The 22,953-nt window shown below is 34.9% G+C and overlaps 1 protein-coding gene across 1 annotated transcript; it reads left to right on the top strand.

Moving 5' to 3' along the window:
- The first annotated feature begins 218 nt into the window (after positions 1 to 218).
- On the top strand, positions 219 to 17,837 carry LOC145635907 (protein TRANSPARENT TESTA 9-like). The gene is made up of 21 exons (XM_081687281.1): positions 219 to 605; positions 2,187 to 2,238; positions 2,322 to 2,398; positions 3,462 to 3,595; positions 3,684 to 3,780; positions 3,882 to 3,939; positions 6,031 to 6,139; positions 6,261 to 6,384; positions 6,468 to 6,645; positions 6,889 to 7,193; positions 7,860 to 7,948; positions 8,299 to 8,369; positions 11,079 to 11,189; positions 13,514 to 13,573; positions 14,949 to 15,086; positions 15,962 to 16,067; positions 16,149 to 16,211; positions 16,307 to 16,362; positions 16,640 to 16,799; positions 16,915 to 17,081; positions 17,220 to 17,837. The coding sequence occupies exons 1-21, from the start codon at positions 550 to 552 to the stop codon at positions 17,538 to 17,540; spliced, it is 2,532 nt and encodes an 843-aa protein (XP_081543407.1). The 5' UTR covers positions 219 to 549; the 3' UTR covers positions 17,541 to 17,837.
- The last annotated feature ends 5,116 nt before the right edge of the window (positions 17,838 to 22,953 follow it).

The raw sequence follows: 22,953 nt of genomic DNA, 5'->3' as shown, positions 1-22,953 counted from the left end.
AATAAAATAACTTGTTTATAGTGGATATAATTTAAAATTTGTATTATTTAAAAATAATTAAAAGATTGAATTATTTTTAGCGGACCGTTCAAAATTTGTATTCGTACTATATTTGACAATTTTTTCTTAAAAAAAAAAAATAAAAAAATAAAGATACCTGAAACTTAGAATTGACACCAGGCAAGGAGACAAATAAAAGGGAGTAAACAATTTGTCGACACCAAAAACAATCAAATCTCACTCTTTCGTGCTTCTTTCTTACCGGCGACACAATCTTCACGCTTTTTCCCTACCACCGATCATCGCCGTTTTACCCCTTTTTTCTCTCTCCTCTTCAATTCCCCCAATTCTAAACCCTAATCTTTCTCGTTTAATTCCGGAATTTCAAATTTACATTCATCATAATTATCTTAATTAGAATCACAATTAACACTGTGATTGATCGATTGATTGGTTGATTGCTGTTTCATGTGGAATCAATCCGACTCGCTTGAAACTTGCTGAGTTTATGATCGCTGAGGATGTTAATTTTGAAGGCTTGATTGTTTAATGATGTGGTTTTCCTTTTGGAGATCCCGAAATCGATTCTCTTTAGAGGAACTCAGGTTTGTTTGCTTTGTTCTCAATCTTAAGTTCATTTTGATCAAATAATGTTGCAATTATTGTTATTAATTAAATTAAATCATGAATGAATTTTTGTTTGCTGATTTTGAATTTCTAGTTTACTAAATTGGTGCTTTAGTTGAGTTTTAAGTGTTTGTTTATAGTTTTCGAATTATTCTGATTTGACTTAGTTGATTTAGTGTTTAATTGAGGGATTAGGATGTGCAAATTGCGAAATGTGGCCGCTAAAAAAAAAAGAGAAAAAGAAAAAAATGAGATGTATTGTTGCTGGGTTTTTGCTACCTTATGCCTATTTCTCTATTTGTTGGTGTTCCTGGGAGTAGAGGACCGCGAAACCGAACTTCCTGCCGGTGTGGGCGGGCGGGTTTTTTTTAATCCTAAGTCTTATAGTGGGGATCACAAATAGAAACTATGAATCAACTGGTTTCTGTTTACAATTAATAGTTTCATTTACTACTAATGTATATCAGAGCAAGTAATCTTACATTCCATTTTTCATAGTATGGTTGTATGCTTTACTATTGGATTTCAATGCACTGCTTATAGATGGACTGATGGGAAAGTATCTATCGACACAACAATATTGTTGTGAATCATGTTATGTTCACTTGTATGAGGGATTAAGATGATGTGATATCAATTTCTAATAGAGGGAGTAATTTTGATCAAGGAGTTTGAGTTCATTCTATGCTTTTATTATTGTGGGTGTATTAATTTTTTGTCGATTATTTTTATCTCGACTGGCAAAAACATTACATGTGGAGAGATGAAAATGTAATGTGTAATGGAGTTGAGTGGTTGATTGATCATTAGAGCATATGGAGATATTCTGACACTTTTGGATATTACAACTCCAATTTATTTCAAAGTATCTAGAAGAAGTTGTCTTCTTCAAAATAGTATTGATATCATGATATGTAATTGGGCTTTTAAAAATGTCCAAGTAATATGGAAGGGACTAAAGTTCAAATAATTGGTTTTTGAGTATCACCTTCATCAATATGTATTTCTATTATCCCAGGACAGATTACAGTTGATCCTGCTTATAATGATGTCATGGTTGATTAAGAGAATTAGTTATAGCCCTAAGAGTGAGATTCTGAGATCACTTCATCACCTGTGTTCAAACAATTATTTTAAGTTATATCTGTTGCTTATTAATATGCTTATCTTATCTTGTTAGCTATATGACTACATGACCTATGTACACATTTACCACCCATTTCCGTGTACATTTGATTCATGCTGACTTTCAGTAAGATTGTCCAATAACTAAGTCAGTTTACTACCTGCATATGTTCTATAAAACGTCCATAATTTTGATAGAATAGAAAAGTTACTATGTGGTAATGTGTTGGGAGTTCTTTTGATTTTGATTTTTTTTAGTTTAATGATTTTTTTTTTGTTTTCCATGTATATAGAAAGTGACTTGGTTACTCTGCAATGGTTTCCTGAGAGAGTTAGTGGTGTTAGGCTGTTTGTCCAAGTTGCCAATTTGGTCAAGCGAGTATGATCTAATTTTCCATTGATGTTTACCTGTTGATTTTTCTCCTTAACTGCAGATATCTAACCGAACAGTTGCAAAAGATTCAAATCGTCAATGAAGTTAATAAGGTCAGCTGAATCTTATGTTCTGTTCACTTTTAAGCAGCCGACTTTTGTGGTTAATTTATGAATGTAGTGTATATTTTATGAAGGATTTTGTTATTGAGGCACTGAGATCAATTGCGGAATTGGTAACATATGGAGACCAGCATGACTCAACCTTCTTCGAGTAAGCATATTAGTTCAGAAATATTTATAAATAACTTTTCTAATGCATCTCTTGTTGTATATGTGTCTATGTGGTAAGGAATTGTGAAACTTAGATGCACCAATCTTTGGCAATAGTTAACAGAATTTGGAGTAAGTAGATTCTGATGAGTTTGGAAAGATGAATATTGGTCTGCTATGTTGCTTGTTGGCTGGACTGATGTCATTAGGGGCCTTGTAATTTCTTCCAATCTTAGATCACTCGGGATTTGACTATCTTTTGGTCCAAGTTATAGCTTGTTGTTCCTTGTCTGTACTTGCTGCAATGTTTGTGTTAAAGTCTAGGGTTTAAAATTTCCTTCTTGCAAATAATAGCAATTTTTTATGTAAACTGTTTCTAGTGTTGTAATCATCACCTAAAATACACTTGAAAACAAAATTCCAATATAATATTTAGAGTAATTTGTATTAATTTATCATCCATCGTTAATAATACAAAGACTATGCTTTTTAAAGAGAGCAACTGTAGTGTGCATCTTATGGGCATCCTATTGATGTTCTCAGTCTAAATAAACTTTATTAATATTTTTACAAATCTTATCACTCAGCAGTAACATGTACATGTCTTCTGAAATAACTTACCAAGGATGGCAAAGAAAGTTTTCTTTCAAAAAATGTATAATTACTATATGCAAGCTATTGCATTTTTTTTTTTTATCACTGGAAACATCACCCATTTATGTTTCCTGCCTGGAATCTCCTGGTTTATCCTGGGTGGATTATATTTGACCAAGCAAGTCTCCACAAGAGTAAATCTTGGGTTTTGAATTTATCTATTTCAATGACTACTTATGCCATCTTATAGTGATTGCCCATGTCACCACGTCGAAGAGAAATGGACTAATGTGAATTTTATAATTTCCTGGAGACCTAACTACTTATACGTAGGCTTTATATTGCCCTTTTTAAATATAACAAGATGGCTTTTAAAAAACCAAAACAATCTGTGACTAAGGCAATTCTTGCAAAGGATTCTTTAGCAATTTTAGCTTCTGATATTTTTATCATATCTGCTTCATTTGCAGTTTTTTTATGGAGAAGCAAGTGTTGGGAGAGTTTATACGCATTCTGAAGATCAGTAGAACTGTCACTGTTTCGCTCCAATTACTTCAGACTATGAGCATCATGATTCAAAACTTGAAAAATGAGCATGCAATATGTGAGTTGTCTAAAGTTAGCCCTATCCTCATTTGCTGGTTGTGTTTGCTGTGTGTAAACTGATAGTTTCTATATTTGTCATTTCATAGATTATCTCTTCAGCAATGAGCACATTAACTATCTCATAACTTATTCCTTTGACTTTCGAAATGAAGAGCTGTTATCATATTATATATCCTTTCTAAGGTCTGTTCTCTTCTAATGATGTACTCCTTTCATTAATTCTTTTGTTCTTGATTCTTTATTTTCAATGGGCTATAATGAGTTGCTTTTTGGGATTTGTGCAGAGCAATAAGTGGGCATCTGAACAAGAGCACAATAGCATTGCTTGTGAAGACACAAAATGTAATCTTAATATTTTCTACTTCCTCTGTTCTTTTTTACTTGACCTGTTTCTTTTATCACGCTTGCCAATGCACAAGTTTAACCATCAATAATTTTAGGGAAATTCTCTTTGGTAAACCTCTAATAATAAACATTCTCAGTGGTAAAATGCAAAAAAAGTTAATATCCTTGGAAAACTATGTTTTAAAAAGTTAAGTCAATGGTAACATTTAGCAAGATAATTAGCATTTTAAGCATAACTATGGTTAACCATGGTTAAGAACCACCTCCCCACCACCCCGCCACCACCACCTCTATCCCTCCCCTGCACGCAGCCCACCTCCCCCACCGCCTGAAAACCGTCGGCGTCCCTTTCCCCCTAACCAACAGGCGCACAGCCTCCTCCCCTACCGCCGACTTCATCCCCCCTCCCCTTTCCCCTACCCTCGACACCACCAGCCCCCGCCCCCACCCACACCCTTTCCCGAAACCCTAAATCCCCACTGGCGACACCTTTTGCTTCAACAAACATCAAATTAATTTCAATTACCCGTAATTCACATAATTTCTTATTCAATTGTGAGGAATTAGGGTTTCGATTACCAGAAATTCACAAATTTAGTTCGATTTTTTTCATCGTTTTCAATGGTGGTGAGGTGCGAGAAAGGAGAGAAGATGGGGAAGGGTGGTCGAAGGGGTTGGGTACTTGGGGTGTCGGGGTGGGGGTTGGGTAATCGGGGTTGGGTGTCGGGGTTGGGTACTTGGGGTGTCAGGGTACGGGATAAAGGTTGCCGGCGGGAATGGGAAAGTTAGGGAATAGGGGCTGGGGGAGGGGAGCTGCGACTAGGGGAGGGGGAGAGGGAATGGTGGCAGGATGGTGGGGAAGGTGGTGGCAGGGTGGTGATTTTTATTTTTTATTTTTTTAAATTAATTTTAGAATGGGGGTATTTTAGGCATCACAACTTTTTTTTACTTAGAATGGTTAACCATGGTTAAGAAATGCCTAATTACATTGATTAAGGTTACCATTGACTTAACTTTTTATAATATAGTTTACCAAGGATATTAACTTTTTTTGCATTTTACCACTGAGAATGTTTATTATTAGAGGTCTACCAAAGAGAATTTCCCATAATTTTAATACTCTATAAGTAAAAGTTATAAAAGTTATATATTGTGATAGTACTTATTTAGATGATTCTAACAAGATCCTATATGAATATGTTTTTCTTTACCTATAATTCACAAAAGACGGTCAAAGGTGGGTTGGTGAATAGTGTAAAAGTCAAAGCGGGTCAAGTAAAAAAGAACGGAGGAAGTATTTGTTTTATGAACGTCATTTACTGTCATGCTATATCAGGGTCTGATGTGGATGGCTCTTCTGGTTTTCACCAAAACTGCTTGTGATGATGGATAGTCATCAAAGCTTGCTGTCTATCTCTCTTCATAATGAAAAGGGTGGAACTGTGTGGAAAAAGTAGTTATATTCGCTGTTTATGAAGAAAGTTCTTGGTTAATGCTTAATGGTTTTAAGAGTTGATGGCGAGACTAGGGTGTTTAAATTGTAGATGGTGTTTCATACAAGACTTTTGTATTTTGGGAAATAACCACAACCTTCGAAGTTTTAACTCTCTTTCTTTCCTCCTCCTCCTCTTAATCTCTCTCCCCTTTATCTTATATGGGCTTAAAGTAAGGCTCTCCCCCCCCCCCCCTAGCATTTCCAGAATTTTGTATTCAATATTCCAAGTAATGTTGTGGAAAATGTGTATCACTGGACCTTTTCAATATTTGTCAAATTGGAGAGGGAGCATAGATTTATATATCCTGTTGTATTGTTCTAATATTAATTCCCATTGATCATTTTATTGCTAATGAACATCTTTCTAAGACCAGGATCCAAAACTTCCTTAAGGGCGAAGAAGTGAAAGTATGAGAGGCTTGATCATGCTATTGAGTTTTTCTTAGAAAATTTAAAAATGCTAATTGACGCAAGTTTTGTTTTGTAGCGAACTGGTGATAGATTTGCATACTCAGTGTCTGTCTAATTTTTATGGAAGATTCTCTTTTCTCTATGAATTTCTTTCCTTAGTTTTCTCCTGTTTCCTGAACTAGGATGAGGTGGTATCGTTCCCATTGTATGTTGAAGCCATTCAATATGCCTTCCATGAAGAGAGTATGATACGTATTGCTATACGTGCATTAACTCTTAATGTTTACCATGGTCAGTTACGTTCTCCCTTTTTTTTTTTAATTTTTTTTTATTGTTATCTATTCCTTAAATAAGTACTTTAACCATTCTTTTCTTTCCTTTATAAATTCCCATCTTCTTTCTTGGTTTGTAGTTGGGGATGAGAGTGTAAATAGATATGTCGCCAGCGGAACTCTTGCCAATTATTTTACCGATTTGGTTGCTTTTTTCAAGAAGCAGTGCCTCACATTGAATGATCTGGTTGTTCAGGCTTCACAGTAAGCTCTCATACTGCAATGTCAATTGAAAAAACAGAGGCCAAACTTTTACTTAGCATACTTTATTTCTTCGTTTGACACAGGGAAACATCCAAAGATTTTTCATCTAGCATCATCGCTTTTGCGGATGAAATTGAGGACAATCTGTATTATTTTAGTGATGTTATCTCAGCAGGGATTCCAGATGTGGACAAATTGATAACAGACAATTTGCTGCGGCTTTTGATATTGCCACTGTTGCTGCCTTCTCTGATTGAGGCTGTAAGTGCGAAACTTAATACTGCCTGTTAGTCCTATTTATCCTTATTCCTTTCCACACTTATTTGATTGTCGCAGTTTTATCGCCAATTCTATATTCCAATATGGTGTAGCTTACTTGAATTTTCAGCATTTTCTTGAAAGGAAAATTGGAAGAGAGTTGGTGATATTTTTTGTAGTTGCGACTATGATGACCAGTGCTTCTTTTGTATTAGTTGTAAAGACTTCTGTAGCTTTTGCATCCAGGGCGTAGGAATTGGAGCTGTCACTTCATTGTATCTGCTTTGTTGCATTTTGAGAATAGTCAAAATCAAAGATTTGGCAAATACCATTGTTGCCGCCTTCTTTTGTCCACAAGGGGCCTTTGTATCACTTCCAGAAGCTAAAATGAATGGTGCTGCAATTTCTTACAAACTTCAACATCTAAAAACCGAAGAAAGTGCGCAAAGTAGTAATGGATGTGTAGCAGAGGATGAAGGAAATTTGAAACTTTCTATTCCTGATGATGTCAGCTTGCAAGATAGTTGTGGTGATCCAAATCAGTCTCTCAGGTAAAATCAGATTCCAAGCTATCATGTTATTTTTGTAACTTTTTCTTTTGACTTTTTGTTGTGGGTTCAGGAATAGTTTTTAGCTGTATAATTGTATAGTCAACCAAGCCATCTGATGTTGTGCTGTTGTTTTTTCATTTCCGATTGTTGGAGCCAGGATCAGCTTCATTATGTACTCCCTTCGTCCCCAAAAGTTCGACCCTTTTGGCCTAATTTTAGTCCCAAAATGATCGACCCGTTTGCATGAAAATACCCATCAATTTACAACAATATTTGTGCTTCCCCATATAAAATTTTGTTTTTTCATGGATTTTTAATACTTTTTCTGTCTACTTTTTTTACAAACCCCGTGTAAATTTATCTTTCCAATATACGTTTACTGTTACTTTTTATTTAACTTTCTTATTACCCGTGAAATCAACCCAAAAGGTTCGTTCTTTTGGGGAACGGAGGGAGTATTTTATAAGGTGTTTTGATTATTTGCATGCTTCTGTTATGAGTTCATTTTCCTTAACATTGGTTTATAAGGTCTTTCCCTTCCTGAAAGCTTGACTTAGACTCTTGTTTCTAGGTAACTATAGAAACTTACAAATTATTTTATTGTTTATTTAAATACTTATATCATATGGAGTTCATATTGGAATTAATGAATTATTTTGAATGCAGGGAGACTGTACTTTCTTATCTTAATGTAGGCAACGACGTACAAGTTTTGGGATCATTAAGTGTAGTTGCTACATTGTCGCAAACCAAAGGTAATAACTTTGATTTTAGGTGGCTTGTATACTACGCTATCCCATCAAGTTTGTTGAAGTTACTTAAAATTTTTCACCTGAAATTATTGTCAATTTGGTTTTAGAGAATTACAAATGAAGGTTTTGAGTTGACATCAAACCATTAGGCGTATGAGGTTAAACACTTAAAGTTCTGACATTTCCTTACCAAGATAATAAATCAACAAAATGTAAATCTTCCTTTGCAATAGAATTGAAAACGATGTAGAAATGCTTTACGTGACATTCCTCCAATTGTTTATCCTAATTATATGGGACAGGGGGAGTATTTCTCTTGCTAATATCTTACCAAAGCTTTCTGATAATTTTAGAACTGGAGGAGTCAATGCTAGATGCTTTTGGAATTCTTCCAAAACGGAAGCAACATAAGAAACTCTTACTGGTATGTATATTCTACTTATTAGAAAATACTTATTTTTGCTCACTATGTTAACATGTGTGTCCTCACTTTGCAAAGGTTTTTGGTTTTAAACTTATAATACTTTTATTGGACTGCACATGCTATTTATGAAGGATTATGAAAAATATGAATGGGAAAGTGTATTAGGTTTCTCCAATTTTTTTGATTTTTTTTTGGATCTGTATTGGCGTATGGAAGTTGGGGTGCTTAGTATATTTAGGATTTGTCTTTGGGTATGAAGTTTGATATTATTAAATGGTAGCCCTTGATGGTCATAAGGTTTATAATCCTTATATGAAGAGAGATAGTTGGATAACAATTTAAGCTGGGTTGAGGGCTTGAAAGAAAAAGAAGTAGTTGCAATTTTTCTTTCCCTTTTTTTTTTTTCTTTTTTTTTTTTTTTTTTTTATTATTATATATATATATATATATATATATTTTTTTTTTTTTTTTTTTTGGGGTGTGTGGTTGGGGGGGGGGGGGAGTTGTGGATGCTGTACTTTTTTGCAGCCTTATATGAAGTCAAATCTGATTATAAAATGAGTTGAAGATGGTAGGTTATTTTTCAATATGAACCACAATAACTAGGCAGTCCCTTCAAGCGATGTACATACCTAAGTGTTTTATTGAAATTTTGGGTTATTTCATAGAATGTCAAATAAGTGAAGGTTGTTTGAAAAATGAAATGTACTACATCCAAATGGGTTACCATACATAATATCGTGTTCCCAGAAGAAAAAAGGTTGAAGCACAAGATTCGGACATTATTCTCGAGCAGAATGTGGAGTGGATAAGGAATAGAAATGCTAGCAACTAAGATTACGCTTTATGGAATATGAGAGCTTCAAACATAAAGCTATTGGAAGTTTTGCAGCTGGAAGATTCTTGTGTTATGTTTCTTAATGTTGTCAATTATTACTTTGGAGATATACCTCTTTGTATGCCTCTTCATTAACCTATCAGCACTTTTGCATGATTATACATGCATTTTTTCATTTATTTATGGGTAATGCTATATGCAGCCCTAAGGGCTGCATATAAGCATTTAATATACTTCCTTTTTTAGAATTAAGTTAGGAATTTATGACAATTCACGAGTACATCGGTGTAATAAATGTTAATTTACCGTTGTTTCTTTTCACTTTTAGCTGCATATAGCTTTTTCCTGTATTTATTTATTTTATTTAATATTTATACTTTCATTTTTTTCCAGCTTACTATCCTTAGTTCCTTCCTGACTTGTATGTCCTGCCAAATGTTGGTGAGATTATGCTTAGAAGTGTTTTGGTTACTGTTTCAATCTATTCTTATCGATCCCAGTACAAAGGAGGACCCAGAGGTTATTGAGATCATAAGCTTATTGTGGCCTGAATTTAGTTTGTCTTAAAACCAATTTCTCGCTGGTCACATTGATCTTACGGTTGGCTGTGCTTTTGATTTTTTTAAAAGAAGATGATATGTATAGCGATAAAACAAAAAAAATAGAAAAAAAAAATTAGAAAGATGGGACGTGTCTAAGCTGCTCTTCAAGGCTGTGATTTTTCGGAAAATAAACTAGTTTGAGGAGTCAGGGATTGTGAGGTACTTCGAGAGCTAGAGACCATGAAATCCAATTTTGCATAAGTAACTGATTAATATATACCTGCATCTTTTGACAATTTAAGGTCAACAATATAAGCTTATGGAATCTAATTTTGCATGAGACTATGAGACAAGTGCTAGCTGGACTTGAAAGTCATCCGGAGATTGAGATATGTGGCGCTTCTGGATCTTTCAGTGCTTGATGGTTGATGAAGTTTATGATCTGTAATGGTGGCAGCCGTTGTTAGGGAGTGTTTTATTAATGTAATTTTAGGTGCAGACACTTTTAAACATGCTAGATTTTAGCAATTTTAAGTGAGGATTTTATAAGATTGAGCATGACAGATTTCCTTGGTAAAAGATAGGCAAAGAAAGAAAATTTGATGAGAAGCTGTTCTGCATTTTGTTTTACCAAACTAGGTGGTTCGTTTTCCTTTAAAACGTTACTCTAGAAATAAGCTATTGAGACTTTGAGAGTCAAGGGCCCTGCTTGGTGGTATTGATGCCACTGCCAATTCTGAGTAGATCTCTAAAATAAAGATAGGAAGGCATTTGAGATGAAGCCCAGGTCATTTTATACGTCTGCTTATCCTGGAAACGAGGTTCGCTTTGTATGAAGGGTGTTAGCAAAACTCAAAAGGATATAGTTGTAGCCAATTAGCCATTATAGAGATGAGCATAAAGTAACATATTTCTTTTAATGCTTATCATGAAGCATTCTCTAGTCTTTTTTCTTCTATTCAGGAAGCCATCTTTGATGCTTAAACAAATTTATTTGATCAATCAAGAATTGTGATTCTCTTTGTCAAAGATGTATTATTGTGCATGAGTAATTGTTTAGCTAACTGCGGCTGTATATGGGTCTAGAGAAATTACCATTCCTTCTCACAGCTATCTTAGTAACTTTCATATTCCACCATTGGAAAACATGTGTTACTAGTTCATAATCCACATTTTTGGGAATCAATGCTATTTTCAAGCTTTGAACACTTTCCTCTCCGCAAGAGAACAATATTATATGTTTGTTTGCTTCAAGCCCCATTCATCTTTTGTTTTCTATACTGAAGCAATTAACAACTTTATATATGATAAATGACTTGTCTTTTGCAGCAAGCTCTTGTTGGCGAGAGCTCAGGTGAAGAACAACTTTTCTCTTCAGGAAGTAACTCAACAAGATTTGGTTTTGTTAGTGAGCTGGATAGCTACTTACAAAAACTCAAGGTGCATAGTCTTTCTATGTTTTCCTTTATTTGTTACTAGTTACTTATGATGATTTATGTATAAAAAGTATTATAAGCAAGGAAAGGACCGGGGGTGGGTGGATTGTGTTTTTAGTGGTCTTGGGCAGAGTACTGCCTATGAGTAATGCACCTCACAAATGATAATATTATTCAAGTGGGTCATCAGGCTTGACTCCAAGAGGGCTAAGGAGATGAATCTCATGCTCTTTCAAGTCATTTTAAACCACTTTTTACATATTCAAGGGACATCAAATATTGTACAGAGGCCAACAATACTCGACTTCAGCTAACCGTCATAATATATATTTGAAACCTTTACAAGGGCAAAGCTATGCTATAAGAATTTGTACATCTCCTTTGTTCCAAGTGCATCATCTAATTGCCAGCAAGACCATAATGCACACACCAGCAAGCTAACCTTTTTTATCCTTCTTTTTCTAACTACAATAAGTCAAATAACATTTTTAAAGTGAAGCTTTGTTAACACCTTTCAGAAAAAAAATGTGTGCTTTGAGAAGTCTTAAGTATCATAGATAAGAGGTCTCAGGCTTCACCTCTTAGTAGTTCTAAATCTTCTAATTTTGGATATTCAAGTTCAGATGAGTTTGACTAGTGTATTTAGAAATATCCAACAGGATATTGCATGGGTCCTAGACATATTCAAATGATTGGTCTGGATTTATTCTTCACGACAAAGGCTTCTTGAGGACTTGCATATTCTACTTGTCTGCAGTAACCCCACAACAAACTGGGAAAACAGTTAAGTGATATTAATGAAAAGATGAAACTGGAAGTATATTGTGCTAGTCTTAATTGATAAAAAACATTCATTGAGAAACTTGGGTGCAAAATTTATATGTGGCAGACTGATGGTGGAGGCACATGTATCATTTTTGAAATAGAGGCAAATCAAAGCTGTTTATCTTGAACTATTGATGTAGTGATGTTTAATGATAAGGATGGAACTGGAAGAAGCTGTTTATGTATATGAAAGAAGTTGGCTTGTAACTGAAAAAAAAAAAGTATTATTCTAGGCTTTCTAGCCCAAACCTTGGAGTGTATGCTTAACAGCTATAGTTATAAAGATAAAAAAATAAGGAAAGAAAGGGTCCCGTTTAAGTGTTGAGGTGAAGTTCTTTTTGCTAGGTTTGATTTATATGTTTGGGAAGGGGTGAGATTTTTCTTGAGACATTATCAATCTGTTTGTGATTCTGGAATTAAGTTGTTTTTTTGTTTTATTTTACTTTGACTCCCCATTTCACCTTCAAATACCCAGGCCAGTTAAGGAAAGTGAGACATAAATACTGGGCATTTTGAGTGGATCTAATCTGTAATATATCTCCAAATTGTAGTTGACCTCTGGAACTCTATACACATGGTGAAATAATACATATTAGGTGAGTGATGTCAGTAGTAATAAAAGCTCAACCTGGGTATAAACTTTTGCAACATGATTCAGGAGATGATATTTTATGTTGTTACTAGTATCATGTTCACCCCTTCCCATAGGCTATAATTAGAGGTGGTTATTGGGTAGGGTAGCCCAATGATAATAGGGTCAGGGCCAAGCTTAAAGGGCTTTTAATGGATAGGGTCAATATAGGGCCAAAATGTTTTTCCAATTTAATAAAGAAAATAGATAATGTAAAAATTATTACATAGATAAATTTATATTCATATATACTTAATAATGGCTTTGTCCAATATTTTTTTAATTGATATTTTGTAGGTCCATCCATTATCGACCCGCGACCTGCATTGGTCCGACCCAATATTGACCCTATAAAATTTGACCCTCTTTAACCCGACCCGCAGCTGACCCACATTGGTATCGGACATGGGTACCTGAGTCCAAATAACATAGCTCTCGGCTCTCTGTATTGCAGAGGGAAGGCTGTGAACATGTGTCTTCCTTATACCTTGCTTAGGCATGTACATCATTTGAGGCATTGGAGCTGGGGTGATGATCTTGAGCACTGTTCAAAAGCTGTTAGCCTGTTATTTGGCGAGAAATTATAATTGCCAATTTCCACCTCTTGTTTTTATCATCTCAGTTTTTATTGAACAAGAATTTCATGATTATAACCAGGCAAATAGTTTTTCTGCTCAAGGGCAGTTTTTATTACTTACTACTCCGTATTTTACAAGTTCGTGCATGAATTATTTTTACTTTGATGACTTAGACCACATCTGTAGCATCATTTCTCAATTTTCTATGTGTGCTGTGTAGCTATGAATGTAACTGCACAAAGTTTATCCATCTTAACTATGCTCTTTTCCCCTTGGATCTGCATATATATGCAGGAATATGGGGTTTCTACTTCCTTTGAACCTAGATCAAGCCCGCGCTCATGCAGATCTCAGGTATTGGCTGGATTCAATCTATTGAAGTCTTTAATATTTAAATCTACATTAAAAATTCTTTTGTCAACCCCCCCCCCCTCTCTCTCTCTCTCTCTCTCTCTCTCTCTCTCCATAAGGGAATTTTGAAGGGAAGTTTGTTGAGGCATGTGAGATTTGTAAAGGAGCAAGGGGCTTATTGGTGTAACTCCTGAACAAATCATGTATGTACGAAGAAGACTTAATAGATTGGGACATTTATGTGGAGTTTTCCTGACATGCTGATATAACTCCCGAACAAATCAAGCAATTGTTTATTTGAGACAGTAGATAGTGCGATTCAAAGGCTCTTGTTTTGTAGTTAATATCTGCCTTTGGTACAAGTGAAGTGCTGTATTGTATGATCTTGAAGTTCCTGGCTCATAATGCTTAGGACAATTTTTTTGCAGTAATTTTATCTGCATGATTGTTTTGATTAACGTGCTAGTCCCGAAGTTTATGCATCACCAACTGTTAGTGCTAATGGTTGAATGTCAGATATTGGAGGAAAGGCTATTTGGAAGTGGCATGTGAGTAAAATTTCTTTTGCAGCTCTGTAAATAATATTACTGAAGAGAATTGGAGAGCTCTTTCAAGTTAGTGGAGAAATCAGAGGTGTACACAATTTGTGCAAAATTCAGTGTCCGACAATGATGAAGATGCTCGCCAGTTAGTTTCCAAAGCGATGATGGTTGCTCTCCATGTGAAAGATTTTATATATGGCATGCTCTTGGATATGTTTTCATTGTCCCAGTTTGAGAACCAGACAGCTTATTTGTAAGGTTTTCAGATGCTCCAGGATGAATCAATGTCTAAGGGGGGAGTGCTGGGTTTGGCTTAGCACTGATCAAAATTTCCTTGGGTTGGAGCTATTCTGTAGTCTTCAAATTTCCTTCCTGATGATAGTAATACTCCTATATTCAGCTTGAAGAAAGAAAGTGAGAAAAAGATGAGAGTGTGTAAGAAAATGGTGGATATAGTAAGAGATAGGAAGTAGAAAGTTGGCGTGTAAGGAAAAGGTGGATTAATTGTGGGGTAAATGGATAAGATGGTAAAAGGTGTTATCATATTGAAGGTAAAAGAGGTAGAGCCAAACAAAAAAAACCACTAACCTGGAAAGTGGGTGGATAAAATAATGTAGGTAGTGCTAGTCATCTTGGAGGTGGTTTTGTGTATTAATATTCAGCTTTTAGCTGGTTGTCTTGTGATTGTATATGTTTGCATGAGTTTTTATTACTTCAAATTTCAAACCGCCCACGCTATGGGGAGTGAGGACAGCTTTGGTCTTTGCTTGCCTGTCCATGCACCTTTTGCCCATTTATCATGGTTTACAAATTTAATGGTAAGTTTTTTGTTTCAGGTGCTTGATGCATTGGTTAACCTTTTCTGCCGGTCAGATATCTCTGCCGGGACCTTGTGGCATGGTGGTTGGCTTTTGAGGCAGTTGCTCCCTTATAGTGAGGCAGAATTTAATATGCAACATCTTAAGCTGCTCAGAGTAAGAAACTAAGAACTCTCTCCTACCAAGAAAGAGTATTTAGTAATTGCCAATTTGCCACAAGTTTTATTTGTTATCAACAAATATATGCCAGTGCAATGCATAGTTACCTTGTAAATTGACAACATTAGCATCTCTTGGTAGTAGATATCAAGGAGTATGGAAGCTACCTAAACCACAAAATATATGTTGTCAGGAATTCAATCATTTATAATCTTGCTGGATATCCTGAATACTGACCTAACTTACAGTGACAGCTGAATAAAAATTCAAAATTACACTGCAATGTCCTCAACAATAAGTGTAAAAGTAGCTCATAATCTCATACTGTAAAACTCCACATCATTGTTCAGTTGAGAAAAACTAGATCTTATGGAAGTTAAAAGAAACGACAATTTCAAGGTTGAAGTGTAGCTATTGTGACTTCCTTTAGCTGCACAAATTTGCACAATTCGACTCCTTGAATGACACGTCTTGTGTTGATTATATTTTATTATATTTATTTATCTATGATTATTGTGGCTTATAATAGTTTCCCTTTTGTAACATTGTCTGTAAATGATGTTTGAAACTGACCCAGTGTACAAGTCCTTTATTGTAGTCCATCCCAATGTCTCTCTTGACTTTTTGAGTCAAAGTCTACAAACATTTGACTGCTAATATCTTGAGCTATCCATCAATTCACTGCGTAATAGTAAATATATATTTATGTTAGTTAAGCCCTTCATCCTTTTATTCGAGTTCCGTCAAATTATTGTATGTACTAAAGACTAATGAGAAGATGACGGAGGGACCACCCATGCAGGGGTATTCCCAGTTTTGAATGTATTGTTCACTAATCACTTTTAATGACATTATGGATGTTGCATGGGCAGGAATCTTTTGTTAAAAGCTCTAGCAATATCCTCTTGGAGGCAAGAGGAACATGGGCTGATTTACTTATCTCGGTTCTTTGTGATGAGTGGAGAAAGTGCAAAAAAGGTATCTAACTTATCAGCACCTGCTGACTGTACATTTATATGTGTTTTTGTGGTCTTGTTTTCTGATTTCGTGCTCTTGTAGTGACAGAATCCTCATCCCCCAGGAATGAGTTGAGGTGCATGCTTTTGCCGTCTTTTTCAGGAGGTTGTATAATGAAACTTGTGAATTGTATTTGTCTTTGTTACATAAGTAACATGTGTCTTCTACAGCAACATGACTAAACTATTCATCTTTTGTAGGTGTCATCTCAAGTGAATCTTTGGCGGCTGGAGAGAGAATGTATGAGGTGGTACAGGTAAGATGCAATGAATGCTTTGCAGTGTCACCATGGTGTCCTTTTTTTCATGGCCTGTAATTCATTTGTGTGCTCTTATAATTATCCCAACTTGGTTTAAGCTGTCTTGGAGACAGTTGAACAGTTTGTGGTCCAACTAAAAATAGTTCCCATGCACAGCCCTTACTGGAAAGCTAAGTAGCACATGCTAATGCTTCCGCCAACTACGTCACAAGTTTCACACACTCGGGATGAAGATATTATAGATTTAATAATTTTGAAATTCTTCCCAATGCAGGCATTTGTACTTCTTTATCAACTTCAAGTTTTCTCACAAGGCATACCATTGCCTGATTATGCACCAATCTTTCCTCCAGTTGACATACCTCAAAACTCTCGTGGCAGAGCCATGGGTCTCGACACTGTTGGCCCAAAGCAAGGTGTTGAGTTAAAACTTGGTCAGTGTTCTGTCTTGGTTACTTGTCTCTCCCTCTCACTATTCTTTTTATGAGTAAGAGGCTTTTCAGAATTCAGCTTAAGAAAGAATAATAAAGTTCTCGCTATTACATACAGTTGATGCCATTCCTTGTAGAATTGCATTCGAAAGAGGTAAAGAACGTTATGTTTGGTTTCAAGCTGTATCAATGGGAACATCTGGCTGGATTGTGCTCGTAGAAGAACTCCCCTTGAGACAAAATGTTGGAGTTGTTCGTGTTGTGGCTCCTTTGGCTGCCTGTAATGTATGTGTTAAACTTAAATGCCTTTATGACAACAATTACTGTAAATCAACTGTGCTGTAAAGTTATATTTATTGCAATCATTAATTAACGACATTTTATTCTTATGCCATCCCTACATCTTGGTTTTCTGTGCTGCAGCCCCGAATAGATGACAAGCACCCTAGATGGCTACACCTGAGGATTCGTCCACCAACATTACAGTCCCTGAATCCTTCAAAAACTGCTGCATTAGGAAAAGCAAAGGCACGGACTTTGGTTGATGGAAGATGGACTCTAGCATTTAGGGATGAGGAATCTTGCAAGTCTGCTGTATCCATGATTCATGAAGAGTTTAATCTCTTAAGTCAAGAGGTTGAGAGGCAGTTAAAACCACTCTTTGACTCTGATTACTTAACGCTTCCACGAGATTCCTCTTTGCATCCAGAATCTCCAAATACTGATCCTACCAATCATCTATGAGCTGCTTAGTTCATCAATTCATCAGTAGCTATCAAAATTATTGATGGCTTCCTTGTGTTTTGTAGTGAAGCCATCCTTTTGTACATGTTAATTAGGTAGTCTTTAGATCATAATGTAGGTTAGTTTCAATGATTTATACCATTCTTTGTACACACTAGCTGGGTGCCCCGCCTGCTTCCCAAAGTTTTCCAGAGAGCTGTCGATATTGAGGCTTTTGTTTGTAAACCACTGCTCTATTAACCTGTAAACCTACTGTATATTGAGTTGAAGTAAATGTATAGTTATTGCTTTGTTGTATCTCAACCGGTGCTAGATGATTCCTCCGCCCCCCTTTTAATGGAGTTCCTGTACTGTCATACTATATGGATGATCTGGCTGCCTCCAGTAGCTCACACTTGAACAACTGGTAACAACCATATGGTCTGTGTTCTTTTGGATCTTCATCAAGGTTAAATGACATAATTTAATGGTAATTGGAGAGATGGTGTTGGTCTACCCATCATAGAATGTGCTTTCTCAGTCCTCGTATAATGTCTTAGCTTTGATAAGATTGCATATGTGAACTTATTAGGTTGAATTGTAAACACCAGAGGATGAAAAGAAGAATTTCGATGCTTGATTTGAACAGACTAGGGGAGGTTGCTCCTATGAGAAGTCCTATTAACGACTTAGGCCTCGTTCTTTAGAGCTGCTTTGCTCTGCTCAAATCAAATATGTTCTGCTCTGCTCTATTTTCAAATAATAATTAATAATAACAATAATAATTAATATTCAATAATAATAATTAATATTGTATTGATGATAATAATTTATTATTTTGAATAATTATTAATATAAAAATAATTTTTATAATTATTAATATTATTAATAATTAATATTTATTAATCATAATAATAATTAATATTAATAGTTATCATTATTAATATTTAATAATTCAAACTATTAAGAATTAATATTTAATAATATTATTAATTAATAATTTCTAATAATTATAAAATTTCTTTCAAAAAAAATAAATAATAATAATAACAATTAATAACAATTTCTTTTATAAACATTTGATATTAGATTCACAATGTGTACAAACATTATATGTATGTGGGTATTGATTGTTAGTTCATTGAGTTGAATTATTTTTTAAATCCAATGGTCAGAGGAAATTAAGGATGCCATGTTTGGAATTAAGAGTGATAAATCCCCGGGTCCAGATGGTTATAATGCAGAATTTTTCGAGCAACACTGGGAAATTGTTGGACCTTCGGTGATTAAGGGCATTACTAGCTTCTTCAATAGTGGTTTTATTCTGAAATCTTGGAATGAATCCATTTTGGTTATGATCCCTAAAGTTGATAATCCAGAAGAAGTCGGGCATCTTAGACCAATAAGTTTATGTAATACTATCTACAAATGTGCTTCTAAGTGTATGGTAAATAGAATAAAGCTAGTCCTTCCAAAGCTTATTTCGGATTACCAACATGCTTTCGTACCGGGGAGACATATGTCTGATAATATCCTTCTTAGCCATGAGCTTCTCCATGTGATTAATAACAGAAAGAAGGGGGCAGATTTGGCCGTGGTAAAGATGGACATGAGCAAAGCGTATGACCGAGTAAGATGGGATTTTTTGGTAAATATTCTGAAAAGATATGGCTTCCCGGACCATTGGATCGGATTTTGTTGTGTAAACAATGCTTTTCAACAGTTTCTTACAAAGTTTTGATAAATGGGAATGTCTCCTCGAATTTCATTCCCAGCTGTGGCTTGCGGCAAGGTGACCCCCTATCTCCGTATTTATTTTTGTTTTGTATGGATATTTTTTCAAGAATGCTACAGCTAGCAGAAGACATCAATCTCGTTAAAGGTATCAAGTTGTCGAGACAATCCCCAAGGATTAATCACCTATTTTTTGTGGACGATGTCCTTCTGTTTTATCATCCATCAGAAGAGGCATGTACATCTATATCGACTATTATTGGTCGATCTGTAAGATCTCAGGGGGAACAGTTGAATTTGAACAAATCTTTTATCAAATTCAGTCCGAGCACTACCCTCGAAAAGCAGGATAATTACAAAAATATTTTCAAAAATATTTTGCGAATGAACAAAACAACAAACCTGGGGTTTCACCTTGGAGCTCCAGTTGATTTTCTTACAAATAGAAGCTCAAATTTTACCTTTCTAGTGGATAAAATTGCGGGGAAAATTTTGTCTTGGAATGCTCTCAAACATTTCTTTTTCTGCGAAAATAATTTTGGTAAATACAGTGCTTGTCTCGATGGCAGCACATGTTATGAATTGCTTCAAGCTTCCATGTGCTATTGCTAGCAAGATTGAGAGCCTGGTGATGAGATTTCTATGGGGGAATAAGGGTAGTAAGGGTATACATTGGGTAAAAAAAAGAGATTGTTCAATTGCCTAAAGGAATGGGGGGTTTAGGGATCCGAAAAATTGAAGCCCTTAATGATACCTTGCTAATGAAGCAGCCTGACGTATGCACAATAACCCGCAATTATTAGTATCTAAAATCTATGCTATGAAGTGCCCTTCTATGCTGTTAAAAGGGAAGGATCTTTCTTTGAAGAACAAAAGGGTTTCATGGGGAATGAGGGGTATACGGAGTAGTGAATCGAAGTTTAAAGATGGTCATGGTTGGAAGGTTGGAAATGGGGAAAACATTTATGCTTTTCGTGATACTCCAGAGCCAAAATCAAATGTAACTCTCCGACAAGTCTTAAGATGTAAGGTAAGTGATTTTATCAATAAGGAAAACAATTCGTGGGATGCTAGGAAACTACGGGATTCTTTCCCTTTAGCAGAGGCAAGAGTAATAGGGGCTATGGAATTGCCAGAGACAGACAGAGAGGATGTGTTTTGTTGGAATCTTACCAAGACTGGAGACTTTAGTACGAAATCGGGATATGCTTTTTTACTTGGTAAACAAGTCCAGAATGATAGAATTACACTTGATGAGATAAAGTTTCTAAATTTTATGTGGAAACAGAAACTACTGCCGAAAAGGAAAATTTTTATCTGGAAGGTATTTTATAATGGTTTGCCGGTTAAGAGTAAATTGCATCTTCGACATCTAAGTGACTCAAGCTTGTGTGAGTTTTGTAATATTGAAGAGGAAAATATGAATCACCTTTTAAGACACTGTAGTACTCCAAGGAGGGTATGGTTTAATTTGGTTGAAGCCTTAATATTAGATCGGAGGAAATTTTGGAGAGTACTATTCAAACGTGGTTAATATGCTATATCCGACTCTTTTATAGTCAGGATGGTTCCGATAGTGAGAGAGTTCCAATCTTTGTTGCCACCCCATGGGAGATATGGTTAGCAAGGAATGACTTCATTTTCAGAGGAAACAATGTGCCTGCAGAGGAGATCTTAGAAAAGATTGACAAGCGTATGGAAGAACATCATAATTTTGTCAACCGAGGAATGAACGGGTTTGAAGATTCTTACCCCACAGACTTAGATCCAATTCGACCACCAGGTTTCAATTTGGCAAGTTTAGGTAAGTTTGATCAAGGTTTCTCTAATCTATCGATACAAATTGATGGTGCTTGGAATAAACAAACAAAGAGGATGGGGATAGGTTGGGCTCTAGTTGAGGATGGAGTCTTGATAAAGAAATATGGCTGCAATTTTGGAATGGCAAGTTCCGCTCTTCATGCTGAAGCTATGGCATGCCTACATGCAATGAAATGGTGTATCCAGGAAAGGTTAAGTAGTATGGTCTTTGTCACAGATGCTGCAAATTTGGTTGATCTGTTGCAGAAGGGGAGGACTAGAGATAAAACAATAGATTGGACCATCTCTGAAATCAAGGAAAAGGGAAAGAGCTTTAACTGGTGCATTATTCGCAAGGAAAACAGGGCAAAAGTGGAAGTGGCACATAGAATAGCCAAGGATGCAACAACCTTTTTATTTTCGTCTATTACAAGTTCTTCAATTATGTATTAATCTGCTTTTTCCAATCTCAAAAAAAAAAAAAAAAAAAAAAAAAAAAAAAAAAAAAAAAGTTGTTTTCAAGTAGTACTTTGTATATCATTATTATTTTTATGGTTAAAAATATATTTTTAAGACAAATTTATAAGTAAAATCATTATTACTCATTAAATCATTTTATTTTAAAATTTGGTGAAATAAATATAAGTAAACCGTTGTCTTTTATTTTTCTACTATTAACATATGTTAAATATGGTATACATATATTTATGTTTTCACTCACCTAAATCAATGGTATACGCACTTAGTAATAGTAATAGTAATAGTAATAGTAATAGTAATAGTAATAGTATTAGTAACAGTAATAATAATAACAACAACATTAATAATAATAACATTGATAATAATAATAATAATAATAATAATAATAATAATAATAATAATAATAATAATAATAATAATAATAATAATAATAATAATAATAATAATAACAACAACAACAACAACAACATTAATAATAATAACATTAATAATAGTATTAATATTAATAATAGTAATAGTAATAGTAATAATAGTAATAATAATAATAATAATAATAATAATAATAATGTTGAAATTTGCTCTACTCGGCTCAGCTCTACTGACCCCTGCTCTGCTTTGCCCAGAAGCTCAAAAGAACAGGGCCTTAGAAGGTCTCGAGTCATTAACATACTATTTTGGCGTAGGTTTCTTAAATTTAGCTTTGCTGTTTGGAAGATGGTATGGCAATAAAGGTCCTAAAATAGATGATGAAATTTTTTTATGAAAGAATGATTTACTTGTTCATCAATATGTTTAAAAACTACTACAATATGTCAATATGACATTAATAGTTACAATCAGAGCTTCGTCCAAGCTGCAAAACTAGGTAATAAACTTAATGCCAAAAATATATAGGAAAAATTGACATTAGCAATCCCAACTATGGCTGATCTTTAAAAAGTCTCAACTATCAATTAGCAGTTTAGCACAGGGCAATCCTAGTTTTAGAGGGTTCTTTTCAAAACAGCCACTAACATATTATTAACCGATTTAACCAATTAACAATGCCACGTGTCTTGTTTGTGATAGGCGTAGCTAATAAAATTAATCCTCCACCTCTCTAAACAATCCGTCCATTTACTCTTTAAGCCTTATTTTCGTCACTTTAAACAATAACATTTAGGATAAAAGACCACTAAATATTCAACACGTAACAATTTCAATTGGTGGTTTACCTGATCATAATAAGCTAGAGATTGTTGTAACTTGTAAGGACCCCCAAAGTTGAAATCACCATGGGTTAATCGATAATTGGGACCTTTTGAAGACGAATATCTATAGAACTATTTTCTTATTTTCGTATTAGACTAGTATTCTTATTTTCTTGGGTGGTTCAAAAAGTTATTACTCTAATTTTATTATACAAGTTTAAAGGTTTAAT

This window comes from Chenopodium album, chromosome 6 (assembly GCF_948465745.1).
Source record: "Chenopodium album chromosome 6, dcCheAlbu1.1, whole genome shotgun sequence".
In the NCBI taxonomy this organism is placed as follows: Eukaryota; Viridiplantae; Streptophyta; class Magnoliopsida; order Caryophyllales; family Amaranthaceae; genus Chenopodium; species Chenopodium album.
Note: the sequence above shows the minus strand (reverse complement) of the source record. Positions and strands in the feature narration are given on the sequence as shown.